Here is a 23,525-nt window from a genome sequence, read left to right as displayed (position 1 = left end):
CAGTGTTGTGAAATGTTGTAGAGTCTCTTCCAGAATTTTTTCCTCCATACCAAAGCCTAAAAACTATTTGTTGATAAAGGTTTTAGGCAGTTACTTCAGGACATAGTCCCATGTGTTGGGTTTTCTGAGCAGTCAGCTATGTAGAAACTTTAGTTAATATCCTCTCTCTCTCTCTTTCTCTCTCTCTCTTTCTCTCTCTCTCTCTCTCTCTCTCTCTCTCTCTCATCCTTCCCATCCACATTTCATTTGCAGGTCGCATGCCCTTGGCAGGGTTGAACCTGTAAACAGAATAGTAAGCAACTACTTGCCTGGTGTAATTTGAGATGTATCACAATCCCCCTGCTCAAAATGTCTTCCCCACCAAATGCCACAGGGCCTAAAATTCCCAGTATTCAACTCATGGCAACTAGTCTTCTCTTCCTTCACCCCATCATCTCTCCTAACACCTGCATGTGTGAAGCACGTCCATCCTTCCAGGCCTAGCTCAATAACACTTTTTCCTGAAGCTTTCATGATCGCCCAGTTGGAAGTGATCTCTCATTCCTCTGAACATTCAAAAAGCTTCACTTGTGCCTCTTTTATGTGATATATTACTTTATATTTAAACACATGTACTATATCCCACCAGGTATAATCTGGAGTTTCAATTCCTCAGCTGAGTCTTATTTATCTTTGTATCACCATCCCATCCTCAAGCAACCAGGCCCAGAGCTGACACTTAATAACGAATCAGTATCTGACCAATGGGTGCTATATGGCTGAATGAGGAGTAAGACACAGCTTTTCCTGGGCTGAGATTTTGCTGCTTACTAACTCTGTATACTTCAGCAGTCACTTCAGAGCCTTATTTTCTTACTATAAAATAAGGTCACTGAAGAGTTACAAATTCCAGAGCCCTCTCAGCCATCATTGCTAATCTACTGGATGATCTTACAGTTCATACTGGTTCAGCAAAAGCCCAACATTATTTGCATTCACTTTTGGAAATAGCTTGACAAAATATATACTGTATTAAGGTCTTTAAAAAGAAAAAAGGTAAATTTAAAAAACAGTAAGATAAGGCTAAACAAAAAGCAAACACACAGAAATAAATTATTGATGGTCCTATTTACTTACAAAGTGGGACATAAATTTAGCTTTTAGCTTCCTACCAACCAAAGCAAAAATGTATTAAAGTAAAAGTCTATTGTTTGCTCAAGAAAATACAGATTTTCCTGTTGTTAAAATTCAAGAGAAATTGATGTAGTAAACTTTGTACTCAAAAATCCCAACAATGAATATGCCAAAAAGTTTCATAGAACTATTTCCTGCAGCATCCTTTTACAAGAGTGTTCCAGTTATCTATCACTGTACAACACCAAAATAGTGGCTTAAAGTGACAACATTGTGTATTATTATCTCTAAGATAAGGGGTTAAGCAATTCTCACTTAGAGTCTCTTACAGAACTGTAGTCACAAAGTGACTGGGTCTGAAGTAACCTAGAGCCTAAGCTAGGAAGATTCAAACAACTGGAGGCTAGAACAGTTGGTCCTCGTCAGATATCTCTCGGTGGTCTCTCCATGTGACTCCAGCATGGCAGTGTTAGAGCAGCTAGAACTCTTACATAGAAGCTCAAGTGCTGAGAGGAAGACAGCCAAGCCAACTTTCGCACTTTTTATGGGTTAGCCTCAAAAATCACATAGTATCACTTCTAACACACCCATTTGCTAGAATCAAATCACTAAGACCAACCTGTATTCAAGGGAAGGGTATTTTAGTCTCCATCTTTTGATGGGGGAGTGTCCAAGAATGTGAGAATATGTCTTAAAACCATGATTAAGGAAAACATAGAAATTTGCTATTCAATAAATACTATTCTTTGGAAAGCCAAAGAAGAAATACTTCAGCTTGATTCAGGGATAAAATTTAGAATTACGGAGTTGTGCTGTTCAATATGGAAGCCACTGGCATGAGTGGCTATTTAAACTTCACTAAAATTAAATTAAACATTTTCAGTACCATTATTTTGTTTTAATAGCCACATTCCAAATGCTCAATAGCTACACATGGCTAGTGACTATTAATGATGGATACACAGTTACAGAACATTTCCATCACTGCAGAAAGTTCTATCGAGAAACACTTATCTAGGATGATGAAAGAACAATATATCCTTAATGGAGGCTGAGGTGTAGGGAGCATTACTTGAGCCCACAAATTCAGGGTTCCAGTGAGCTACAATCATGTCACTGCACTCCAGCCTGGTGACGGAGCAAGACCTTGTCTCTAAAAGGAAAAAAAACAAACTATATATCCAGCTGTCAATTAGAGCTGCTAAGTCTTCTAATTAAGCTTTTGGTAGGAATTGGGCAAAAGAGATGTCCAAATTGTAACATTTGACAAGACTATGAACCGCATGAAATCTGTGTTGCTAAAATAAGACAGTCCATATGCCTTTAAAATCAACCAAGTAGAAGGTAGATTCACTTCCTTTAAAGAAAATGAAGGTAGGCCTGGGTGATTGCTGTCAAAATGGGCAAGTTCATAAAACCTGGGAAAGTAGTGTTGGTCTGGGCCAGACACTACACCGGATGCTACTCTGGATGCAAAAACCATCATCGTGAAGAACATTGATGATGGCACCTTAGAATGCCCCTACAGCTGTTCTCTGTTGGCTGGAATTGACTGTTATCCTTGAAACGTGACAGCTGCCATGGGCAAGAAGAGCACCCAGAGGTCAAAGATCAAGTCTTTTGTGAAAGTTTATAACTACGGTCACCTCATGCCCACAAGGCACTCTGTGGATACGCCCTTGGACAAAACTGTCATCAACAAGGATGTCTTCAGAGACCCTCCTCTTAAACACAAGGCCCAAAGGGAAGCCAAAGTCAAATTCAAAGAGAGGTAAAAGAACAAGTGGCTCTTCCAAAAGCTGTGATTTTAGATTTTTTGGGGGGGTCATTAAAAATTTTAAAAATAAAAATAAAAAAAGGAAGAAAAAAAAATGAAGGCTCCTAACCAAGACCCAAATCGCTGGCCACCTTGCCTCCATGTGGAGGTTTTCAGTGAAGGACCTGTCAGTAAGGGCAAGATTTTCCTCCAGACTTTCACACGCTGTTTTCTCAAAACATTTGGAGGAAAGAAAAATAAAATCAAAGCTACAAAGTTCATTCCCTCACTCTTTAATTCAACATTTACTGAGTAGGCAAGGATGCTATGATTTGCATCTGAAAAAAAAGATTGAAATAGATTTTACTAATCTCCCAAGTCTCAGAAATAAACAAACAAATGTCAATAACATGCCCAAGCAATATCCACTTTTAAGTAGCATCATTTTCTACTGAAACCACCAGAGAAAAATGGTTGCAAAACGTACCCCTAAATAGCTGAAAGAGTCGGCCAGCTATATATAATCATTAGATATAAGCCAATTAAATTGCAAATACTATCTGCCAAAAACGATGATTTTGAATATAGAAAAGTTGAATTCAAGCCACTCTATTTTCCAGTAAGATAAAGAGGCCATTTCTTGTTAGTGACAATAAAATTACATCACTAGCATAGACAGTAGTTATTTTTGTACTTTTTATAATAAGGGTACATGCAGTTAGATCACACACAAATTGTTTCAAATCATTAAGATACAAATTAAAAAGAAGAGTTGGAGGAAGCAGAGGCAGAACACAGTTTCATTTTTTAAAGACCAGAATTATCTGATCTGTTAGGAAACCATTCTCAGGAACACTTATTGTGGTATAAAGCTCAGACTGCATATAAGCATCAGTTATCAGATCTTACAGCCCAGCTGCATTACATATCTTCTCCTTCACCCTCCCCACCCTCTCTCCACCCTTTACCCTGCTCTGTGTCTCAGGAGGCTGACTTGTATGGGCTGCATCAATGGGCTCCCTCTCCATACCCCTTCTAAAGGAGTTCGGTCAATGGGAGGTACCCACAAGAGATTAGAGACTGGGAGAATAGGAAGTTAGAGAATTTAATCCCCCAGCTTCCTCCCTACTGGGCCACCATAGGTTGGCTGCATTCCTCACCCAAATGCTGATGTCAAGCAGTCCTCTTCATATGGCTCCACTCTCCAAACCCCCGTAACCCCTCACTTCCTTTGATTTTTCACCTATGAGTTGCAGTGGCTCCCTGCTATTATTGTTGGCCTAAGGAACTATACCCACCTCTCGTAGGTTTTCCTCAACTCTGCCTGCACCTTTGTATCTAGTTCCTTTTTCTTTTCTTTCCTTTTTTTTTTTTTTTTTTTTGAGAAGGAGTCTTGCTCTGTCACCCAGGCTGGAGTGCAGTGGCACAATATTGACTCACTGCAACCTCCGCCTCCCAGGTTCAACTGATTCTCATGCCTCAGCCTCCCGAGGAGCTGGGATTACAGGCATGCACCACCATACGTGGCTAATTTTTGTGTTAATATTTTTAGTGGGGATGGAATTTCACCGTGTTGACCAGGTGGGTCTCGAACCCCTGACCTCAAGTGATCCGCCTGTCTCAGCATCCCAAAGTGCTGGGATTATAAGCATGAGCCACTGCACCTGGCCTGTATACAGTTCCTTTCATTAAAGTCTCCTTAGTTACTCGAATCGTGTGCACTGTTTCCTTACAAGCCCTGATGATACACGAATTCATTACTAGTTTTTAATGCCCAGAGATCAAAGAAAGATCAATTAAATATATAAGCAATCTTAAAGTTATTCCTGAAAGGTTTTTCCAGCACATCAAAAAGAGTATAACATGATTAATAATGGAATATTGTACCTAAATCCAACCTGTTCCTCAGGAAATATCAACGGAAAAAAAAAATGAGAACTATAATTTATGAAAAACATTTAAATGAAAAGTCTGCCAAAATAATGACTCTATGATTTCACACAGCAATATTGTCCTTTTAAAAAAAACAGGGGGCAGGAAAGTTTAACCAGACAAAATTAATAAGAGTAAGCAAATTAGCCCTCAATTAGAGCAGAACTTGAGCAGTTCGGGTGGTAAGAAGTCTTTGTAATCAACAGCACTGTATGAGGAAGTAATATCAGGACGCAATCAACAAATAGACTTGTTATCCCAAAGATAGGTGAAGTTGTCCTGGAGTTAAGTCCCTGAAGCTACCCTGCCCGCTACCTCTACGGTGCAGTGAATGAACAAAATTCTTCAACTCAGGCAAATCTGCTTTCAAAGTAATCCCAGCACTTTGGGAGGCCGAGACGGGCGGATCACGAGGTCAGGAGATCAAGACCATCCTGGCTAACATGGTGAAACCCCGTCTCTACTAAAAAATACAAAACACTAGCCAGGCGAGGTGGCGGGCGCCTGTAGTCGCAGCTACTCGGGAAGCTGAGGCAGGAGGATGGTGTAAACCCAGCAGGCGGAGCTTGCAGTGAGCTGAGATCCGGCCACTGCACTCCAGCCTGGGCGACAGAGCGAGATTCTGTCTAAAAAAAAAAAAAAAAAAAAAAAAAAAAACCACTTATAAAGTGAAAGTGAAGGAAATAATATTTCCAATGTAGAATAGTTGTAAGGATTAAATAGAAAAATACATATGAAATACCTAGCACAGGGCCTGATTTGTTCAAGTCATTAAGAAATGGAAATTCAAAAGGAAATCCAACAGAAGGAAACCAAAGACTTACATTGTGAGACCAGCCTGAAGATCAGCAAGTAGATTAGAAACATATATGAAGGAATAGTTGACAAAGTGTCTCAGCCAGGCTTCTGTGGGTCATGTACATTTCGAGGACCTCTATAGTGGATGAAATCCTTTCTCAAATTCCCTTCTGTAAGAAATAATCACCTAAGAGAATTTTCTCATTCTCTGTCCTGGAAGATCTCCAGCTTTCCTTCTTTTTCTTGCACTTTATGTTTCAGGTTAATTAACACTTTCCCCAACGTACATACTGATCATTTCTTGCTATCACAAATTATCCTAGAGGCCGGCACGGTTCAAATGGGTACTGGACTGAAGTAGGCACACCGTTGGCAAATGGTTGCCCTTCCAGCTGACTGGAAAGTTTTCCGGCACTTTGTTCCAGAAGTGCCCTGAGTGCAGTGCCCAGCCGGGTCCTCCGCTCAGTCCTTTGAGATCATCCCATCTGAGTGACTAAACATTGCCTTTGGGTGGGTGGGCCACATCCAGGACCCAGAAGTAAGATCGTCATTTCCTCACAAAAGGGAATGCTTTTTCCTTCCATTCTATTCTTTGTGTTATGCCAGAGACTCATGACTGACCCTAAAATTCATATTTTAACAGCAATCTCTAAGATATAAAGATTCTTCAGCAGGACCTTAAGGAAGTGGGAGTGAGAACAAAGTATTTAGACATAGGAGAGAGGAAGAGTGTTCCAAAAACTAAGACACTTCACAGTGTGTTGGAAAGTCCCATGAAAGCACATGTGAGAGAACCTTGAAGACAAATCAATTCAGAAATTCCATCCCCTCCCTGGAGTTGGTTTACAGACCTTGCAAACGTAGGCCCAGTTCCCCAAGTTTTCCTGATTCTGGGATTGGTGTTCCGTGGATCCTCACGACGAACTTCCTAGTAGACTCCTCAATAAAATATGCCATGGTGAACAGAAGGAACTCAAATAAAAGGGATCAACATGTAGCAAACTCCTACTATGTGCCAGGCATTGCACAGCACTTTTTACATGTTATCTCAGTCAATCCTGACAGTAACCCCATCAAATAGACAGTGTAATCCCCATTTCACAGGTAAAAATGAAAAGACTCTGAGAAGTTAGGTAACTTACTTAAAATTAACTTGTAGAACAATAATTTGCACCAGATCTTCCTGTTTCGTAGCCCATTCTCATTTCATTCTGCCACACATTCATCAAGGATGTCATCCATTGCTCAGCATCTTTACATGTAGCTATGAAACCCTGTAACGCATTCTGTTTATTCTGGCATAGGCTCTTCATCTTTTACACAAAGTTGCCAAAAGTGTCAATGACTTCTAGAAATCCAGATAACCCAAATGTACAGTATCCCCCACTCTACTATTTTCTACATGTAACTGGGTGCTTGACAATGAACACCTGTATCAGTTGTCTGTCATTGCATAATAAACCAATACAAAGCTAGTTGCTTACAACAACAATTTATTATATATCATGATTCTGTCAGTCATTTGGGCCATTCTTCCACTGGTCTTACATAAGCCTACTCACAAAGCTGCATTTAGCTGGTAGGTCACCTGGGGATAGGTAGAGCTTGAGGCAACAGGGTCTCTACACATGGTCTTTCATAACAAGTTTTTTTACAACATGGTGATCTCAGGGCAGCTTCCAAGATAACAAGCCTCAAAGTGCACGCATTTTACAAGCTTATGTCCCAAGCCTTTGGCCAAACCCCAAATCATTATGGGAGGGAGCTAGGGGCATGAATACCATGAGGCACAATTCACTGAGGATCATTATTGTAACAATGTACCACAGCTGGCCCTCTGATCCCAATGACTGACATCCCTCCCATCTGCAAAATGCATCACTCATCCCAAAACCACCAAAGATCTCATCCAATCATGGCATCGAACTACAAGTCTAGACTCCTTATCTGTCTCAGGTCCAGGTGCAGCTGAGGCTACTTGGGTGCAGTTCCTCATGCAGCTCCACAGGTGTGGCTTCTCATCATTCAGGAACCCATGAATTTAAAAAAAAAAAAAAAAAAAAAAAGTTATTGCCTCCATGCATACTCATCACACAATTGTGAGACTGGTACACTCAATAGATACTCCCATTTAAAAGAGGGAGGAACAGAAAGCCACAAAGCCATCTGGTCCATAGCAATTCTGAGATCCAGTCATGAGTATATTGCAGGACTTTCTATTCTAGGTATAGAAAATGCTACTTGAATACAGCCTGGTTTACCTACTTCTATTCTCTGGAAGTGGTTGCCTCTGCTTTCTCCAAGATGACCTATGTTTTCAATAAAAATAGCCTGTGTGTGCAGCTGAGTAATTTTCTCAGCTTACCTCCTGTTTCTATTTATTTTGAACTCCCTATACATCAGTTAGTCTAAACTAATCCAATACCTTTCTATGTGGGCTTTCTATATGCCAGGTGATAGTCCACTTGATTAGACAAAAGCGGTACCCACAACTATTTTTGAGATAGGACTCTACTTTGGTTCAGTATGTCAAGGTGCTGTGGAAAAAATGCCCTTAAAATTCTTAAAAGCCATTTTGCCTAGCTGAGAGAATCTAGTAGTCACTATTTTAAATCATTCTGTGGTCTTAAGAAAGTCTTGTAGCCACACCCTTGATTTGATTTGTACCCTGAGACCATTTCTAACTTTGAGAATCTTTTGTCAGTAGGAGAGACTGGAAATGTCAGACAGTTTTATTTCCCACCTAGCATATCCTGGGCACTCCATATTTGCTTTAAAGTCTGATTGCAAATGGAGCAAATCTTTTTTTTTTTTTTTTTTTTTTTTTTTTTTTTGGTTCATCTCTCTCTTCCTATATCCTAGTATGTATCACTTTTAAAAAGCTAATTGGCCCCTTCAGCATTCTAAATGGAAACTTCCTTAAGCCAAATCTACAAGTTCATTAAGTACATTTTTTTATCTTCCAAGTTTCTGGAGATGACAGTGTTGCCAGTTATCCTACTACTATATAACGTGATTTGCCCTTTATCAGCCTCCAGTAGTGGTTTCCTCTCAGGTCCTCAGGCTCCACTAATAATCTACTTGCTGTACCTATTGCCTCTGCTAACCACTCAACCCCAAAGCCAATGCCGCATAGTTTAGCTTTTTGTTACAGCAACATACCATTTCTGGGTATAAATTTTTATATTGGGCCAGGCGTGGTGGCTCAAGACCATAATCCCAGAACTTTGGGAGGCCGAGGCAGGCGGATCACCTAAGATCAGGAGTTCGAGACCAGCCTGGCCAACATAGCAAAACCCCGTCTCTAATAAAAATACAAAAATTAGCCAGTCATGGTGGCAGACGCCTGTAATCCCAGCTACTTGGGAGGCTGAGGCAGGATAATCACATGAACCTGGAGGGTGGAGGTTGCAGTGATCTGAGATCATGCCACTGTATTCCAGCCTGGGCCGCAGAGCAAGACTCCATCTCAAAAAATAAAAATAAAAATAAAAATAAAAATAAAAAAAAAAATATATATATATATATATATATATATATATATATATATATCAGTTTTCCATTCCTAGGAAGTAAATGACCCCAAAATTTAGTGGCTTAACAGCAATTTCTATTTCTCATGATTCTGTGAATTAGCTGGGTCACACTTCTGCTGGTCATACCTAGGATCATTCATGCAGCTGCATCTAGCTTGGGGACTGGGCTCAACTGGTCTCTCCTACTATATGGTATATAATCCAGGGCTTCTTTATAGCATAAAGGTCTTAGGGTTCCAAGATGACAAGACCCAACATGCAAATGCTTATCAAACCTCTGCTTCTATCAGATTTGTTTTGTTTTGTTTTATTTTATTTTATTTTATTTTTTGAGACAGAGTTTCACTCTTGTTACCCAGGCTGGAGTGCAGTGGTACCATCTTGGCTCACTGCAACCTCTGCCTCCCGGGTTCAAGCAATTCTCCTGCCTCAGCCTCCCAAGTAGCTGGGATTACAGGCATGTGCCACCACGCCCGGCTAATTTTGTATTTTTAGTAGAGACGGGGTTTCACCATGTTGGTCAGGCTGGTCTCAAACTCCTGATCTCAAGTGATCCACCTGCCTTGGCCTCCCAAAGTGCTGAGATTACAGGCGTGAGCCACCGCACCCAGCCCACATTTGTTTATATCACATTAGCCAAGGCAAGTGCAATGCTGAGTCCAGTACAAATGTAGGAGAGGCATATATAAGGGTGTGGATACTAGGAGGTGTAATCCATTCAGGTCATTGCTATAACAATCTGCTCCAAAACCAAAATGTAAGTTTCATGCTTTTATCTGGATCTTTATTCAAGTATATAGCCCAATATCTTGTTCACTTGGACTTATTTGGCATGTTTGTTTAATTGAATTAAAGAGGTAGAAAGTTTTAGAAACACAAGGACCAGAAAGGCTGAAACTATTATAGTTTTGGAAATCCAAAAAACTATAGAGCAAAGCTAACCATTAGAAAGCATGGTTTTCACCATTTTTCCATATTCTTGTGAATCAAATACGTTTTCTGACCAAAGGGATTTAGGGTATCATAATTTTCAAATAAATGACTGACTCATCAACCTTGTCTCTGTCATGGTCATAGCTATTCTAGAAATAAATTCTATATGAATTTGCAAATTTTCTCATTCTAAATAACTGTTTGAACATCTGAATAATCACGCAATGTAGATTCCTCTGTATTTGCACAAGAGAAAAAGAATTAAATAGAATTACTGGCATTTCAAACCCAGTATTTGAATTTTGCTAAGATTAGTCGCTAGACTTGATTTGTCTTTCCCATCTGAGGATATAGGTATATTTAGTTTTTCACTAAAATAAAGAGAATCATGGCTGTGTTTTAATGGCCTCAAAGGTTCTTTTCCTAACAGTCATTTTCTCCAGAAGAGGTTGAGGTTTTTCATCAACACTAGTGGATAATGATGAGCACATTTTGAAACTGACTCATGATTAATGATATCTTCCTTTCAAGGATTGATAGACCATAAAACTCTGCGCTAAAAGACACATTCTTCCCTTGCTACCAATTGTGAGTCTAAGAATCCAGGTATGTTTGCACTATTTTTTTCCCATGAAGCAGAATATCCCATCAAAGTGTAACAAGGGGATTCACTGAGAACTCAATTTGCATGTGCTGCTTTTTTTTATTTTGTTCTGTTCTATTTTGTCTATTTGCTTGCTTGTAATACAATAACTCCTCTGCCTAAGTTTCCAGTTCTAGCAAATGATGTTCCTACCCCAACGTAGGGAACAACAGGAGGGGTTCCTGAACCTATTTTTGGGGACCAGATGGGGCCAGTAATGCATACTCTATTCGAAACTCCTGCTACCAATTGGTCCTGATAAGTATGTGCAGCCTATTGTGATGCTGATGATAACAATAGCCAGTGTTTATTGATTCCTCACTGTGCCAAGCATTGTTCAAAGCACTTTACAGGATTAACTCATTTAATCCTCACAACTCTCTGAGGTGGGTATTATGATTTATCTCTACTTTATAGAGAAGGGCACTGAGGTGTAAAGCAATTTATTCGGGGTTAAATAGTTTTAAGTGGCGGAGCCAGGATTTGAACCCACCACCAACTCTATTGCTTCAAAGACACTGGTCTCAAGCAGAATTCAGAATTTTTTCCTACATCTGTGGCCTTGGGACTGTATCCTTAGCAGGATGTCACTGATACTCATAGGCTTTGATGTTATTTGACCTATCTGACTTTCTGATGCTTTGCACAAATTGTTAATAGAAAGGTAATTACAGTCACCTAAGGCCAATGACATCTTGGCCTAGATTGTCTCCTTGATTGTTTGGGAGACTATATTCTCCTAGAATCCAAATAGGATTGCTACCCAGGTCACTATCTGTGCTGATGTGTCATGGCCTCCAACCCCACAAAACTGGAACTCTCATGCGCCACGCGCCCTCCCTAGTCACCACCACCATGTCCCACCCTTACACACAGTCAATCCAAATGTGTTTCCTGAGGGTATACTCTATGTCAGGCTCATAGTATACACAGAAGATAGGCCCACATACTGGGGGCTTTCATTCCCAACAGCCCAGACTTCCAATTTGAGAAACATGATTACTTTGGGGAAATACCAACCTGGCAGTAATTCGTGGGGAGAAATGTTTTAGGAAAGATTCAGACTAAACCACCTTTGTGGTCCCTTCCAACCCCACCCCCATCCTCTTAATTTCTCTCTAAGGCAAGCATTTATTAGTTTGATTTCAACACACACACTTGTACCTGTAATTACTATATAATGTCTGTTTACTTTTTTAATGAAAATGAATTTAAATTAATCTTGTTTTGTGAATTTCAAGGCACCTCCTGAGATAAATGAAGACACTCCAGGGTGTCATCAAGCCAGTGCTGGGAATCCTACTCTACAAAGTAGAGAAGAGAGCTCATTAAACCTTGAAGGAGCCAGAGGGGAGAAATGTATATAGATATAGAGAGAGCACACTAAAAAGAGAGTTTTATATGTGCATTATACATGCACGCAAATATATGTGAAAGGTGGTGCACCAAAATGTGGTTATCTTTAGGTGACTTGTTTCTCATAAACTTAATATCAATGCCACTCATGACTAAGCTCTCTGTACCAGAGAGGAGATCCTGGGAGCAACATTTCCAAAATCCTTCCCATGGATCTTGAGTGCCAATGAGAGGCACCTATGTAAGATTTGGAAAGAAAAGAGAGACCATCATTTGCCAGAGACAGGTAAGTGCATAGGCAGACGAAAGGCTGAAAACAGCATTCAGGTGAATTTCTTGAGACCCCCCACATGAGTGCCAGAGACTGAGATAACTGGTGGGAATTTCCCAGAAGTTCCTGAGACTTACAGTGGAATTGCTTCCAGGAAGGATCTTAAAGAGAATCTCATTTAGATGTTACCAGCTCAGATCAGCCCACCTGCCAGGTATGTAAACCCTGAATTCCTTATATTGCTTCTTTTCCTACTAGGAGAGCATAGAATGGTTTCTCTTTTCCTAATTGAACACCACCTAATATAAATAGGTAATAGGTGATCATTTTTAAAATTTTGCATGTGTACGTATTTTAATGCTTTTACAATAAACATATTATTTTATAATATAGCAATAAAAGCTTTAATATGTGTTTAATATATAATGTCATAAATATTCTAATACACACACTGCAGAAGCTCAGAAGAGGGACACAAAACATGAATTGGAGCAGGGAAAGCTTCCTAGAGAAAGTGGTCTGTTTCCAAAGTGAAACTTAAGGAAGCTGAGGTGTTGCTGCAGGCCAAAGGTAAGAGCAGGGCAGGAAAAAAGCACAGCATGGCCACAGGCACATAGGAGAGCTCTGCTTCTCTGACTGACTGCACATTGTTCAGTGTAACGGGAAAAGCACTGCTGCAGACGAATGAGGTAAGGTGAGGCTGAAGGAAAAAGCAAGAGGCCTCATCCTGGAGGGCTTGATATGCCAGTCTGTAAATCTTGGGGGTTTGTTCTTGAAGACAATAAGGAGTTATTGAAGAACTGGAAAAGTAACTTCTGTGCTCTGTAAAAGTCTGCGGATGCACAGAGGGGAAATGTGTAGAGGCCGGAATAGAGTAGGCCAGTCCAGGGATCTACAGAGATGAAGGGTCCTAAGGAGGTTTTGCGGGGATGGGATTTGGGTGGGAAGAAGGCCTGTTACAGAGGGGAAAGGAGGGGCTTGTGTGAAAAAAGGTTGTCCGTGGTGCCTTCTTTCCCCTAAACTACAGGGAGGCTAGAGACATTTAAATTGGAGGATAATGACTGGGGCACTTTTTGCCTTGCCTGGAAAGGAAACTAGTGTAAAGATAGGTAGAGTAGGAAGCAACGTTTCAAGCATTCCTCTAGAAAGGAAATCTGGAAACCAAGCGCTTCCTTGGAACAAAAAACAGGAAAGGTACATGTACATTAAGCATGTTTTTCTTGGACATCTTTCTAACCTGTAGATAAAGCCAATGGGTTGTTCTAATCCAGGATTCTTAGGTGTTTCTAACTGACTTCAAGTTTTCACCCAGGCCAGTTAGGCCCCTTTGAGGCCTCTCTCTCTGCTGACCAGATCCTCCGCCCATAGCCCTGCTCAGCTAAAACTTCTCAGCTCCAGAGAAGAGACACCTGGAGATCTCCAACTCACCACCTCTGTGACCAGACCACTTTCTGGGTGCTACCGACGACCAAAGGAAAAACAGAGCTGCAGGACAGACAAGCCTTACACCAGGGCTTCTTAGTCATAGGTGTGCTTATGAGCCACCTGAGGATCTCATAGTTCAGACGGCCTGAGATTCTGCATTTATCACAGGCTCACAGGTGACATCAACTGTGGATCACACCTTGAGAAGCACTGGTCTAAAGGTGGTGGAGGGAGCAGCCAGGAGTTTCGAAGGTGCCAAAAGGAAACCAGATGCTGACAGTTTGTGAGCTCCACTGGTTCATCATATTTGTTGCATCTGCACTGGAAAATGAACCCATGCGGCCTATAGTTTCAGAGACTGCAAAACTTAAAACAAAGGGGAAAGAAAAAAAGCAATACAGCAGTTTAGAAACTTCAAAGGTTTAGTGCTGTGGTGAGCATATTGAAGACAAGAAAACAAAGTAAATAAAGGCAACTGTATTGGTTTTCTATTGCTGCATAACAAATTGCCACAAACTTAATGGCTAAAGAAACACCATTTATGATGTCAGTTCTGTAGGTTAGAAGTTGGCCACAGGTTAGCTGAACCTCTGCTCAGGGTCTCCTCAGGCTGATATCAAAGTGCCGGCCAGGCTACGGCTCAGCTGAGGCTCAAGGCAGCATGAACAGAAGTGAGAGAGTCCACCAAAATGGTTTTGATCACAGAAGTGCCTCTCCCCTAACTGAGTGCTCCCTCTTGATTCCACTCTCACCTGCCTTTGTTGAATGGCTTTTCAAAAACCAGTCTAGTCCCCACCTCCCACCCCATCTGCAGCTCCCATGATGATAGCATCTGATGCGAGGCAGCATTCCCAACACCCCAACTTAAACTTTCAATGCGCTCCTGGGATGATCTAAGAAAAAAAAAAAAAAATTTTAAGTGCCATAAAGGCAATTGCCTTGTCAAAAGTACAAGAAATCAACTGGTAAATTGGGAGATTTCAGTTATGGTATGTTCTGCAACAGTATACAAATCACAAATTTTTCAACAAGACAAAAAAAAAGAGAAACAAGGAAAAGCTATCAGTGCCATCTTGTGGAAAGACCTATATTAAAATGTCCAAGGTAATCTGGCCACACCCCAGACCATTTCAGAGCCTCTACTCCGAAGGCTGACACACATCCAACTGACATGAGGGTAGCTTCACTGTTTGTTTGCGGGTAATGGTTCTGGTAGAGGCTCCATTCTAATTGCTTGCTTCTTGTGCCGTGACCAATTGTTAAATAATTTGTATATCATCTCTAACCATACAAATACCACAGCAACTTATACCTCCAATACCATACACATACAAAACTCATGCCCAGACTACTCTGGTTGGTTCCCCCACAAAGCATGGTTCTCCAAATATGGAAAATTTGTATTAACCTATCACAACATCCCTGCATACACACAAGACCACAACTGCTTACAGCATAATTCTTCCTTTTTGAATTAACCTTAATTTTATTTTACTTCTTGAGTTTATTGTAAGTTATTTTTCTTCTTTCCTTCAAATTGAATATTTTATCTATATTAGCTACATATTACTGCATAATAAATTACCCAAAATTTGATGGCTTACAAGAATAAATATTTATTATCTCACAGTTTCTATAGGTAAGGAATTCAGGAGAGGCTTAGCTGGGTTGTTCTGGCTCAGGGAATCCATGAGGCTATAATCAAGATGTTGGGTAAGTCATCTAAACTCTTCATGGGCTGGAGAATTCACTGCAACAATAGTGAGCCATTGACTTGATGGTTGGTAGGAGGCTTCAGTTCTTCACCACATGGATCTCTCCACACAGCTGCTTGAGTGTTCTCATAACATGGCAGCTGGCTTCTTCCCAAAGCTTCCCAAAGCTTCCCACGGCAGGTCTTCTTTCCAAAAGAGAACAAGGCAAAAATTAAGTATTTTTGATGCGGCCTAGGAAGTCACACACCACCATTTCCACAATATCTTACTGGTTACAAAAATCAGCCCTATCAATGTGGAAAAGGACTACGCAGGCATGAAAAGGCTCATTGGGTGCCATCTTGGAAGCTAGTTGCCATATGATTTCTTCTTAGGTTCAATCTCCAGATCATTGAATCTTAGGTGTGAAGTGTGTTTAGACATTAAAAACTCAGAACACTGAGGGCACTGAGAATTCTGACTGTAGTCCAAGGGCCACAGGAACCTGGACCCAAGCAATCCTTTGCATTGGTGGAACACAGGGACCTACCTGGAGGAATAAAGTCTCTGATTCCAGTTGCACCCCTAATTGCCACTAGCATCAAGCCAATCAGGGAACTGGGGCTTCAACATGAACAAGAACTAAGTCAAAACATTTTTATCAGCTGGAAAAAGGGAAGCTGGGATACCCTAAAAATGATCTGTTGAGCCTTATTTTTTAAGTTCAGGGGTACATGTGAAGAATGTGCAGGTTTGTTACATATGTAAAAGTGTGCCATGGTGGTTTGCTGCACAGATCATCCCATCCCCTGGGTTTTAGTCCCAGCATCCATTAGCTATTCTTCATGATGTTCTCCCTCCCCCAGTCCCCACCCCAGACAGGCCCCAGTGTTTGTTGTTCCCCATCCCCATGTGTCCATGTGTTCTCATCATTCAGCTCCCACTTATAAGTAAGAACATGCAGTGTTTGGTTTTCTCTTCCTGTGTTAGTTTGTTGAGGATAATGGCTTCCATTTCCATCCATATCCCTGCAAAAGAATGATCTCATTGCTTTTTATGGCTGCATTGTATTCCACGGTGTATATCTACCACATTTTCTTTATCATTGATGGGCATTTAGGTTGATTCCATGTCTTTGCTATTGTGAATATGCTGCAATAAACATACAGTGCATGTATCTTTATAATAGATGATTTATATTCCTTTGGGTATATACCCAGTAATGGGATTGCTGGGTCTGCTGAATGTTTCATTGGACAGTAGACAAAATGGAAAGAAAAATCCCTCTCTTCGTAAGACATTTCTGGTAGTTCCATCTCAAGCTTATCTTCCCCCCACTGACTTCTTTTGCACTTGTTTTTACTGCACAATTGGCTTTTTAATATGTATTATCTGATTGTCTTTGATGAGCAATTTAATACTTTATTATATGTCCTAAGAATAATTACATCAGAGTCTAAATCCCCCCCAAGGATGTTGTAAATTCCTTGAAGTCAGGGAAATTTCTTAAGCTTATTACTCAGCCCACTATCAGTGTCAATAGATTGTTCTCCAGGAACATGGCCCCTCCAACACACTCACATATACATGCCATCACACACATGCACACCACAGGAGCAATGCTCTATAAAGAACAAGCTTTATTTATCCCATTTCACAAAAATACTAATTAGACATAGCCAAGATCATACTGACACAGCCATTCTTTATTTAAAAGCATAGTCAAGTAAAAAATACACTTCAAAGAGATACTATCCAATACTCAACACGGTCCTCAAACTTGTGCATTTAAAAAGAATTACAAACGCACGTTGCCACGTGGTCTGACAGACTCACATTCACTCCTAGAAATGTACCTTCCCAGTCTTGCCAATGCATTCTACTTATTAATTTCCCATTCATTTGTTTATTTAACATTCTGAGCCCTGTGGCTCAGGCTCCATATTAGATGTGTGGAATTCAAAGATGGAACAATGCATTCTTGCCTCCTGTGCAAACAAATATCCTCAATCCAATGAAATTACTATACTGAGAAGACATATTTATACAAGGTGAGATGGGAGTACAAAAAAACAAAAACAAACAAACAAACAAAAAAAGCCTAAATTTTCCTGAGGGTCAGGTAACTCTGTACAGAGGAGAAAATAAAAGAAGGTCAGTATCATGTATGTGGGCAGACAAGGAGGTGGTTAGTTGCAGAAGTCCCGTTAACTGCAGAAGTCCAAGCCACGAAACCATCAGAGAGGGTTTTTCCTTACAGTTTGAGGCCCCCTGGGCCCAAGACAAAACATCAAATGGCACCCGTGACAATGGGACACAGCTTAAGGCAGGGACCCTGGGCCCTTTCCATCTGGGTCTGCTGGAAGGGAAGGGCAGAGCTTCCTAAAAAGGGAGCCAATGGCCTGTCCACAGGGAGGCCCCAGTGGTTTGATGGGTGCACTGCTAGCCCTGCAGAAACCCACAAGAGGGAGAGAATCACTATTAGGGGACTCAGGAAAGAGGAAGATCTAGGTCTCCCAAAAAAATTTTCTCCTTCTGGAGAAGATGGGCTTTGAGCTGGATATCAAGAAGGCAAAGACCGGGCACATAGGAGGGCAGGGAGTGAGTGGAAAGCTCCCTGATGAGTAGGGGAAGCAAAGAAAGGAGAACAAGGCAAAGGGACTAAGAAGAGGTTAACTCACAAGAACAAGTGCGACCAGAAATCCTGAAGAGCAGTTGGATAGGGAAGAGAAGTGGGAGGTCAGGGGGTGGGGGGAAGAGGTGACTGGTGGCTGAGAGACCATGGCTAGGAAACAGAGAAAGGAATAAACTGGGGAGGGCCGGTAAGATTGATAGGAATTTATGTAGGAAATGAGAGTGCAAACAGGAAGGGCTTAATTAGGGCTGTGATTGTCTGGAAGGAACAAAAGGGGAGATTTGGCAGCTCCTGGAACCTGGGGAAAGTAGTTGTCTGGGTAAACGGTAAGTGTATTTCCCACAGGGTCAGAGCAGGCTTTGATCTTTAGGAGAAGACAAATTCCTTTCCATCTTGCTGAAGCCAAAGGCTTAAATGGTCAAACGTGTGTCATAGGTAGGTGCAAAGGGAAGGAAATATAATACACCCTCATGGCCAAGTGCCCTGGGCTTGGATCACTGTGTCCTTGGCCAAGTTAACCAACTTCTTTAAGCTTCCAATGATTCATGTACAAAAAAGATACAAAAATGCCTTTCACATGTGGTTCTTCCAGAAAGCGCTTGGCACAGGGCCTGGCACATAAACAAATTCAGTAAGGGTTAACTATTTTCATAATTACAGTTAGTCTGCATCACTACAAGCACATTACTCAAATGAGGATATGGACTGGTCAGATGACAGCGGAAACGGTGTTCAGATCTAGGACCCCCCACCTTGTAAGAACAACACTAATCAACTCTAGCCTGCTCAGGGGACAGTGACCCAGAGAACTAGCCTTGAAAAATGAAGAAATATGAAATACTAATAAAAATTAAGAAAACCCACAAGCGTTTAACCCAGATAATATTTGGGGACATGAGGGGGTTATGTGAAGAGAAAACAATGTTCCATTTAACTTTAGGAAATGGCGGTGTTATTAAAGATTTTGGAGGCATTAGTCATCATCCTTTGGTCAAGTTTATTAACCTCTCCAGTGCCTCTGTTTTTTCATCCATAAAATGGGATTCATTAGATCACCTACCTTATAACTGTGGCGATTAAATGAGTATGTGTTAAGTGCTTAGAAGACTATCTGGCGCATAATAAATGCTCAATAAGGCCTGAGGAGCAACCGGATTGACAGAAGTGGGGGTTGACTGTTGGTGCTGGTTATTATTACTATAATTATTACCCTAGGTAAGTTTTTAATAGTTCCAGCAATGAAAAAATGAGAATAGCCTCCTGCGCAGCAGTAATTCCCTCTCACTGGAACAGTTCAAAAAGTCGCTGATAACTACCAGTCAGTCATTAGAGAGCAGACTCCTCGTCCTGGGAGAAAGCCGATTTGTCATCTCTTAAACCCCAGGGCATCCAGCATGAAGGAGGTGGAACTAGGCCGGCCCGCGGGGAGCCAGGGGCAGGCGCTAGTGACGCAATGACTGCAACACGCCGCCAGGGCGCAGCAGAGCCCGACCCCGGGTTGCCCCTTCCGCAGCAAACAATTCCTAACTCGCTCCAGGTCTTCCTTCTTAGCTGAGTGGGTTGAACCACGCGGAAGTAACCCCGCCCATTATGATGAGCCAGCCAATCACCGCGTGACCTGCTCGGGCGGGGCGGTATCGCGGCGCTTCCCTCGGTCGCTCAGAGCCTGGGTTCCGCGTTCCAGCCCCGCCCCAGGGTCTGGGCCAATCCCCGCGGCAGGGTAGAGCGTCCCCGAGGAGGGCGCCCCGCAAACCACGTGGCCCGGGAGGCGCCGAGGCCAGGTAGGCGGTGGGTTACCCAGCTCGGAGCGGGCGAGGAGACGGGTGGGCGGAGCGGGGCTGGCCAGCCTCGCCCCCCATGACCCGCTGTTCTGTGCCCTCTCCCAGCGATGGGCGTGCAGCCCCCCAACTTCTCCTGGGTGCTCCCGGGCCGGCTGGCGGGGCTGGCGCTGCCGCGGCTCCCCGCCCACTACCAGTTCCTGTTGGACCTGGGCGTGCGGCACCTGGTGTCCCTGACAGAGCGCGGGCCCCCTCACAGCGACAGCTGCCCCGGCCTCACCCTGCACCGTCTGCGCATCCCCGACTTCTGCCCGCCGGCCCCTGACCAGATCGACCGCTTCGTGCAGATCGTGGACGAGGCCAACGCACGGGGAGAGGTCAGAGGGCGGAGTCAGCGCAGGGAGGGAGGGGCCTGGAAGGTCATCCGGGGACGCGAGCGGAGCTGGGGAGACCCGGCCTGGAATAACTTAACTGGGCTCGGGGAGGTACTAGGGGCAGACAGTAGGGCCGGGAGACTGGCCGGGAGACTGGGAAGCCAGTGCGGGAGAGGGAGGCGCTAAACGGAAGGAACTAAAGAGAGGGCGAAGCAGTGCGAACTGGGCTTGAGGAGAGGCGGTGAAAACCAGCTAATACTGTGAGTTGAGAAAGAGAAGGGTGTGGACAGACACCTGAGAGAGGTAGGGGGTTGAAGTCAGGTGGAGGCTGTTTACCATTTTTTTTTTAGAGTAAAGCTGCCCAAATATAACGGAACGTAAGTGGCTCCATGTAATGTTAATTTTTCTAGCAACCGCATTCTTAAAAAGCAAAGAAGCGATAAAATTAATTTTGGTGATCTTAATGAGATATTTTCATTCTTTTTTCCACTACCTCTTCATACCCTGTTGCGTTTTTCACACTACATCTCAATTTGGACTAGCCACATTTCAAGTACACAGTAGCCACAGTAGCCGTGGCGAGTGGTTTCTGTATTGAACACCACAGGTGGCGGGCTGTGCGGAGGCGGGCAACTCTTGAACCAGCCACTGCAGAGGCCTCCTAGCCACCCAGTGCAGGGACAGCCCTCCCTGACTTTGCTGCAGAGCCCTGGACCTGGCACAGGAGAAGGAGCTGTGGGGAGAACCAAGTGAGGGACAGGAGACAGTTGGGGCTGGGGGAGTTGGGCGGCACCCATCGAGCTCCCTCTTCATAGGCTGTGGGAGTGCACTGTGCCCTGGGCTTTGGCCGCACTGGCACCATGCTGGCCTGTTACCTGGTAAAGGAGCGGGGCTTGGCTGCAGGAGATGCCATTGCTGAAATCCGACGACTGCGACCCGGCTCCATCGAGACCTATGAGCAGGAGAAAGCAGTCTTCCAGTTCTACCAGCGAACGAAATAAGGGGCCTCAGTACCCTTCTACCGGGCCCTCACTCCCCTGCCCCATGTTGTCGATGGGGTCAGAGATGAAGGGAAGTGGACTAAAGTATTAAACCCTCTAGCTCCCAGTGGCTCAAGACACTGAAGTAGCCCGCCCCTGCAGGCAGGTCTTGATTGAAGGGGAGGCTTGTACTTTTTTGTTGAATAAATGAGTTGTACAAACCAGGGCACGTTGCATGGTACTTTATAAAGCATTCCCACACATCAACTAATTTCAGCCTCACTGTAGCCCTGTGATACAGGAAAGGCAGATGGGCCATGTCTCTTCTTTGGATGAGGTGGCCAAAGCTCAGAGAGGCCCATCATCACACTTCTAGAAAGTGGAAGGATGGGCCAAAACAGCAACACACGTCTTCAATCCCTTGAAGATGCTGAAATACTATGTATCTGTTCCCTGACAATATTCGATGTGTTTTCTGGGGGAGCTAGTCAATAAAAAGGATTCAGGTCCAGAGTAGCCTGGCCTCCTGGCATTGCCAGGTCTCTGATGCTCACAGGCCAGGAGGCCCCTCCGTGTAGGCCCACCTGCTGCACACGTGTCACCCTTGTTTCTCTGGGGGTAGAGACAGCCTGGATGTCACACTCACAGATAACCACCGTCTCTACCTCCTCAGGGCTGGGCATCTCTTACCAACCTCAGGTGCTGCTCAGCTCATCTGGGCTGTCTGGCCTATTCTGCTGCCCCACAATCTCAGGCCAAAGGACTCAAGAACAGAGCCAATCTAGGCAGTTACACAGAGCAGATATTTAACAATTAAATGAAGAGTTCTAGGGCTCTAAATCTTGCCCATGTTTCTCAGATGTTATCTCCAGTTATCCCCTATTGGACCCCATTCTGCCCTCCTGTTGGGCCCTATTTTGCCAGCACCACTACACTTTCGACTTACGAGAGATGGGAAGAATGGCATATATCCACCCCATGGACTCTTTGCTGTAGGTCTGCCTGAATCCCTGTGCTCTTTTCTGCAACAGCAGGCTGAATAAGATAGAAATACACCATAAAATGTGTGAATTCCTGTATGTACCTGTATGAGTCCTGTTAGATCTGGAGGCCACACAGTGGAATGAGACATGGTTCCTGCTCTCGGGAGCTCAGGCTGCTGGAGAAGGTGGGCACAGATAGAGTCCACCACAGACAATAGGTGCTATTGTAGACATGCATTCCAGTTCCAGTGGAGACACAGAAGAGGGGGGAGTCAAGGGCTCCCCTGTAGATCTCATCTTTTGTGTCATAGACCAGAGACAGGCCTAGCCACCTGGTCCTTTCTGCTGCTTTCCACCTTCCACTACTAACCACCCAGTTCATCCCTGTCCAACTCAACCTTAACCAAGGGATATCAGCTGAAGTCTTGCCAATCTAAGGCCATAAGATGCCCTCTCCCCAGTTTTCCTTTATTTGTCAAATCTGAGTGATAGTTCCTTCAAGCTTAGTCCCCACCTAGCTTACTCAGGTGAGGATGTCTCCCAAAGAGAAGAAACGCACACATTCCAGGCATTCCAGCTGCAACAGAGGAATGAGAACGCAAATAGAGGATGCACTGAAACCCTTACCCTCCTGTCACCAAAAGTTCTGTCTACCCTGCTCTCCCCCATCCACCCCTCCCCCAACAGTATGGCCCCATTCTGTTTAGAACATCTTCCAAAGGATTGTGTGTGTGTTTTCATGTGAAGGGAGTAGGGCATGAAGGGTGTGAATGGGCCACTTCCTGAACCCCTCCCCTCCAGTCAGGGATTACCAGGATGGATTGAGAGATTGGGGTGTGAGGCACAAAGCTTCCCTGAGTTCCTGTCTCTGCTCTGATCCTCACCTGTTAGGCCATACAACCAATCCTTGCCCTTTCTGCCTCTTTGTTCCTGTGTCACTCCATCCTCCCCACATCTCTGCATTGTGGAAGAGGAATATACCCTTCCCTTCCTCCCAAGGCTCCTTCAAAGGAAAAAAATTTTTCTAACCCCATTAAAGCCCTGTGTACTGCCTCCATCCCCATAATTTAAGCAAGTCTCCTCTGCCTCAAGAGTTCCTTAGGGAAATACACATATAATTAAGTGCTTATGGAAACTGCTTTTTAAGTAAGTAAGAGTTGCCTTGAAATGAAAAACTCTGCCCTTATCCTTCCATCTACCTGGGAGGTTAGCCTGAGGCTTCCTTTAGGCTCATTTCCACTCCCAATTGTTTATCGTCTCACCAAGGCCTCTTATGTCTATGGCTACCAATAAGGGGTAACAGGCTAGCTATATCCCC

General features: G+C 43.3%; 1 protein-coding gene and 1 pseudogene across 1 annotated transcript; both read left to right on the top strand.

Moving 5' to 3' along the window:
• Positions 1-2,512: 2,512 nt before the first annotated feature.
• LOC102134271 (large ribosomal subunit protein eL27-like) lies at positions 2,513-2,918 on the top strand (annotated as a pseudogene).
• A 16,907-nt stretch (positions 2,919-19,825) lies between these two features.
• DUSP23 (dual specificity phosphatase 23) lies at positions 19,826-21,448 on the top strand. The gene is made up of 3 exons (XM_005541310.5): positions 19,826-19,873; positions 19,979-20,247; positions 21,060-21,448. Exons 2-3 carry the CDS (start codon positions 19,981-19,983, stop codon positions 21,243-21,245), a joined length of 453 nt encoding a protein of 150 aa, XP_005541367.1. The 5' UTR covers positions 19,826-19,873; positions 19,979-19,980; the 3' UTR covers positions 21,246-21,448.
• The last annotated feature ends 2,077 nt before the right edge of the window (positions 21,449-23,525 follow it).

The sequence above is a fragment of the Macaca fascicularis genome, chromosome 1 (assembly GCF_037993035.2).
Source record: "Macaca fascicularis isolate 582-1 chromosome 1, T2T-MFA8v1.1".
Classification (NCBI taxonomy): Eukaryota; Metazoa; Chordata; class Mammalia; order Primates; family Cercopithecidae; genus Macaca; species Macaca fascicularis.
This window is presented reverse-complemented; position numbering and strand designations above follow the sequence as displayed.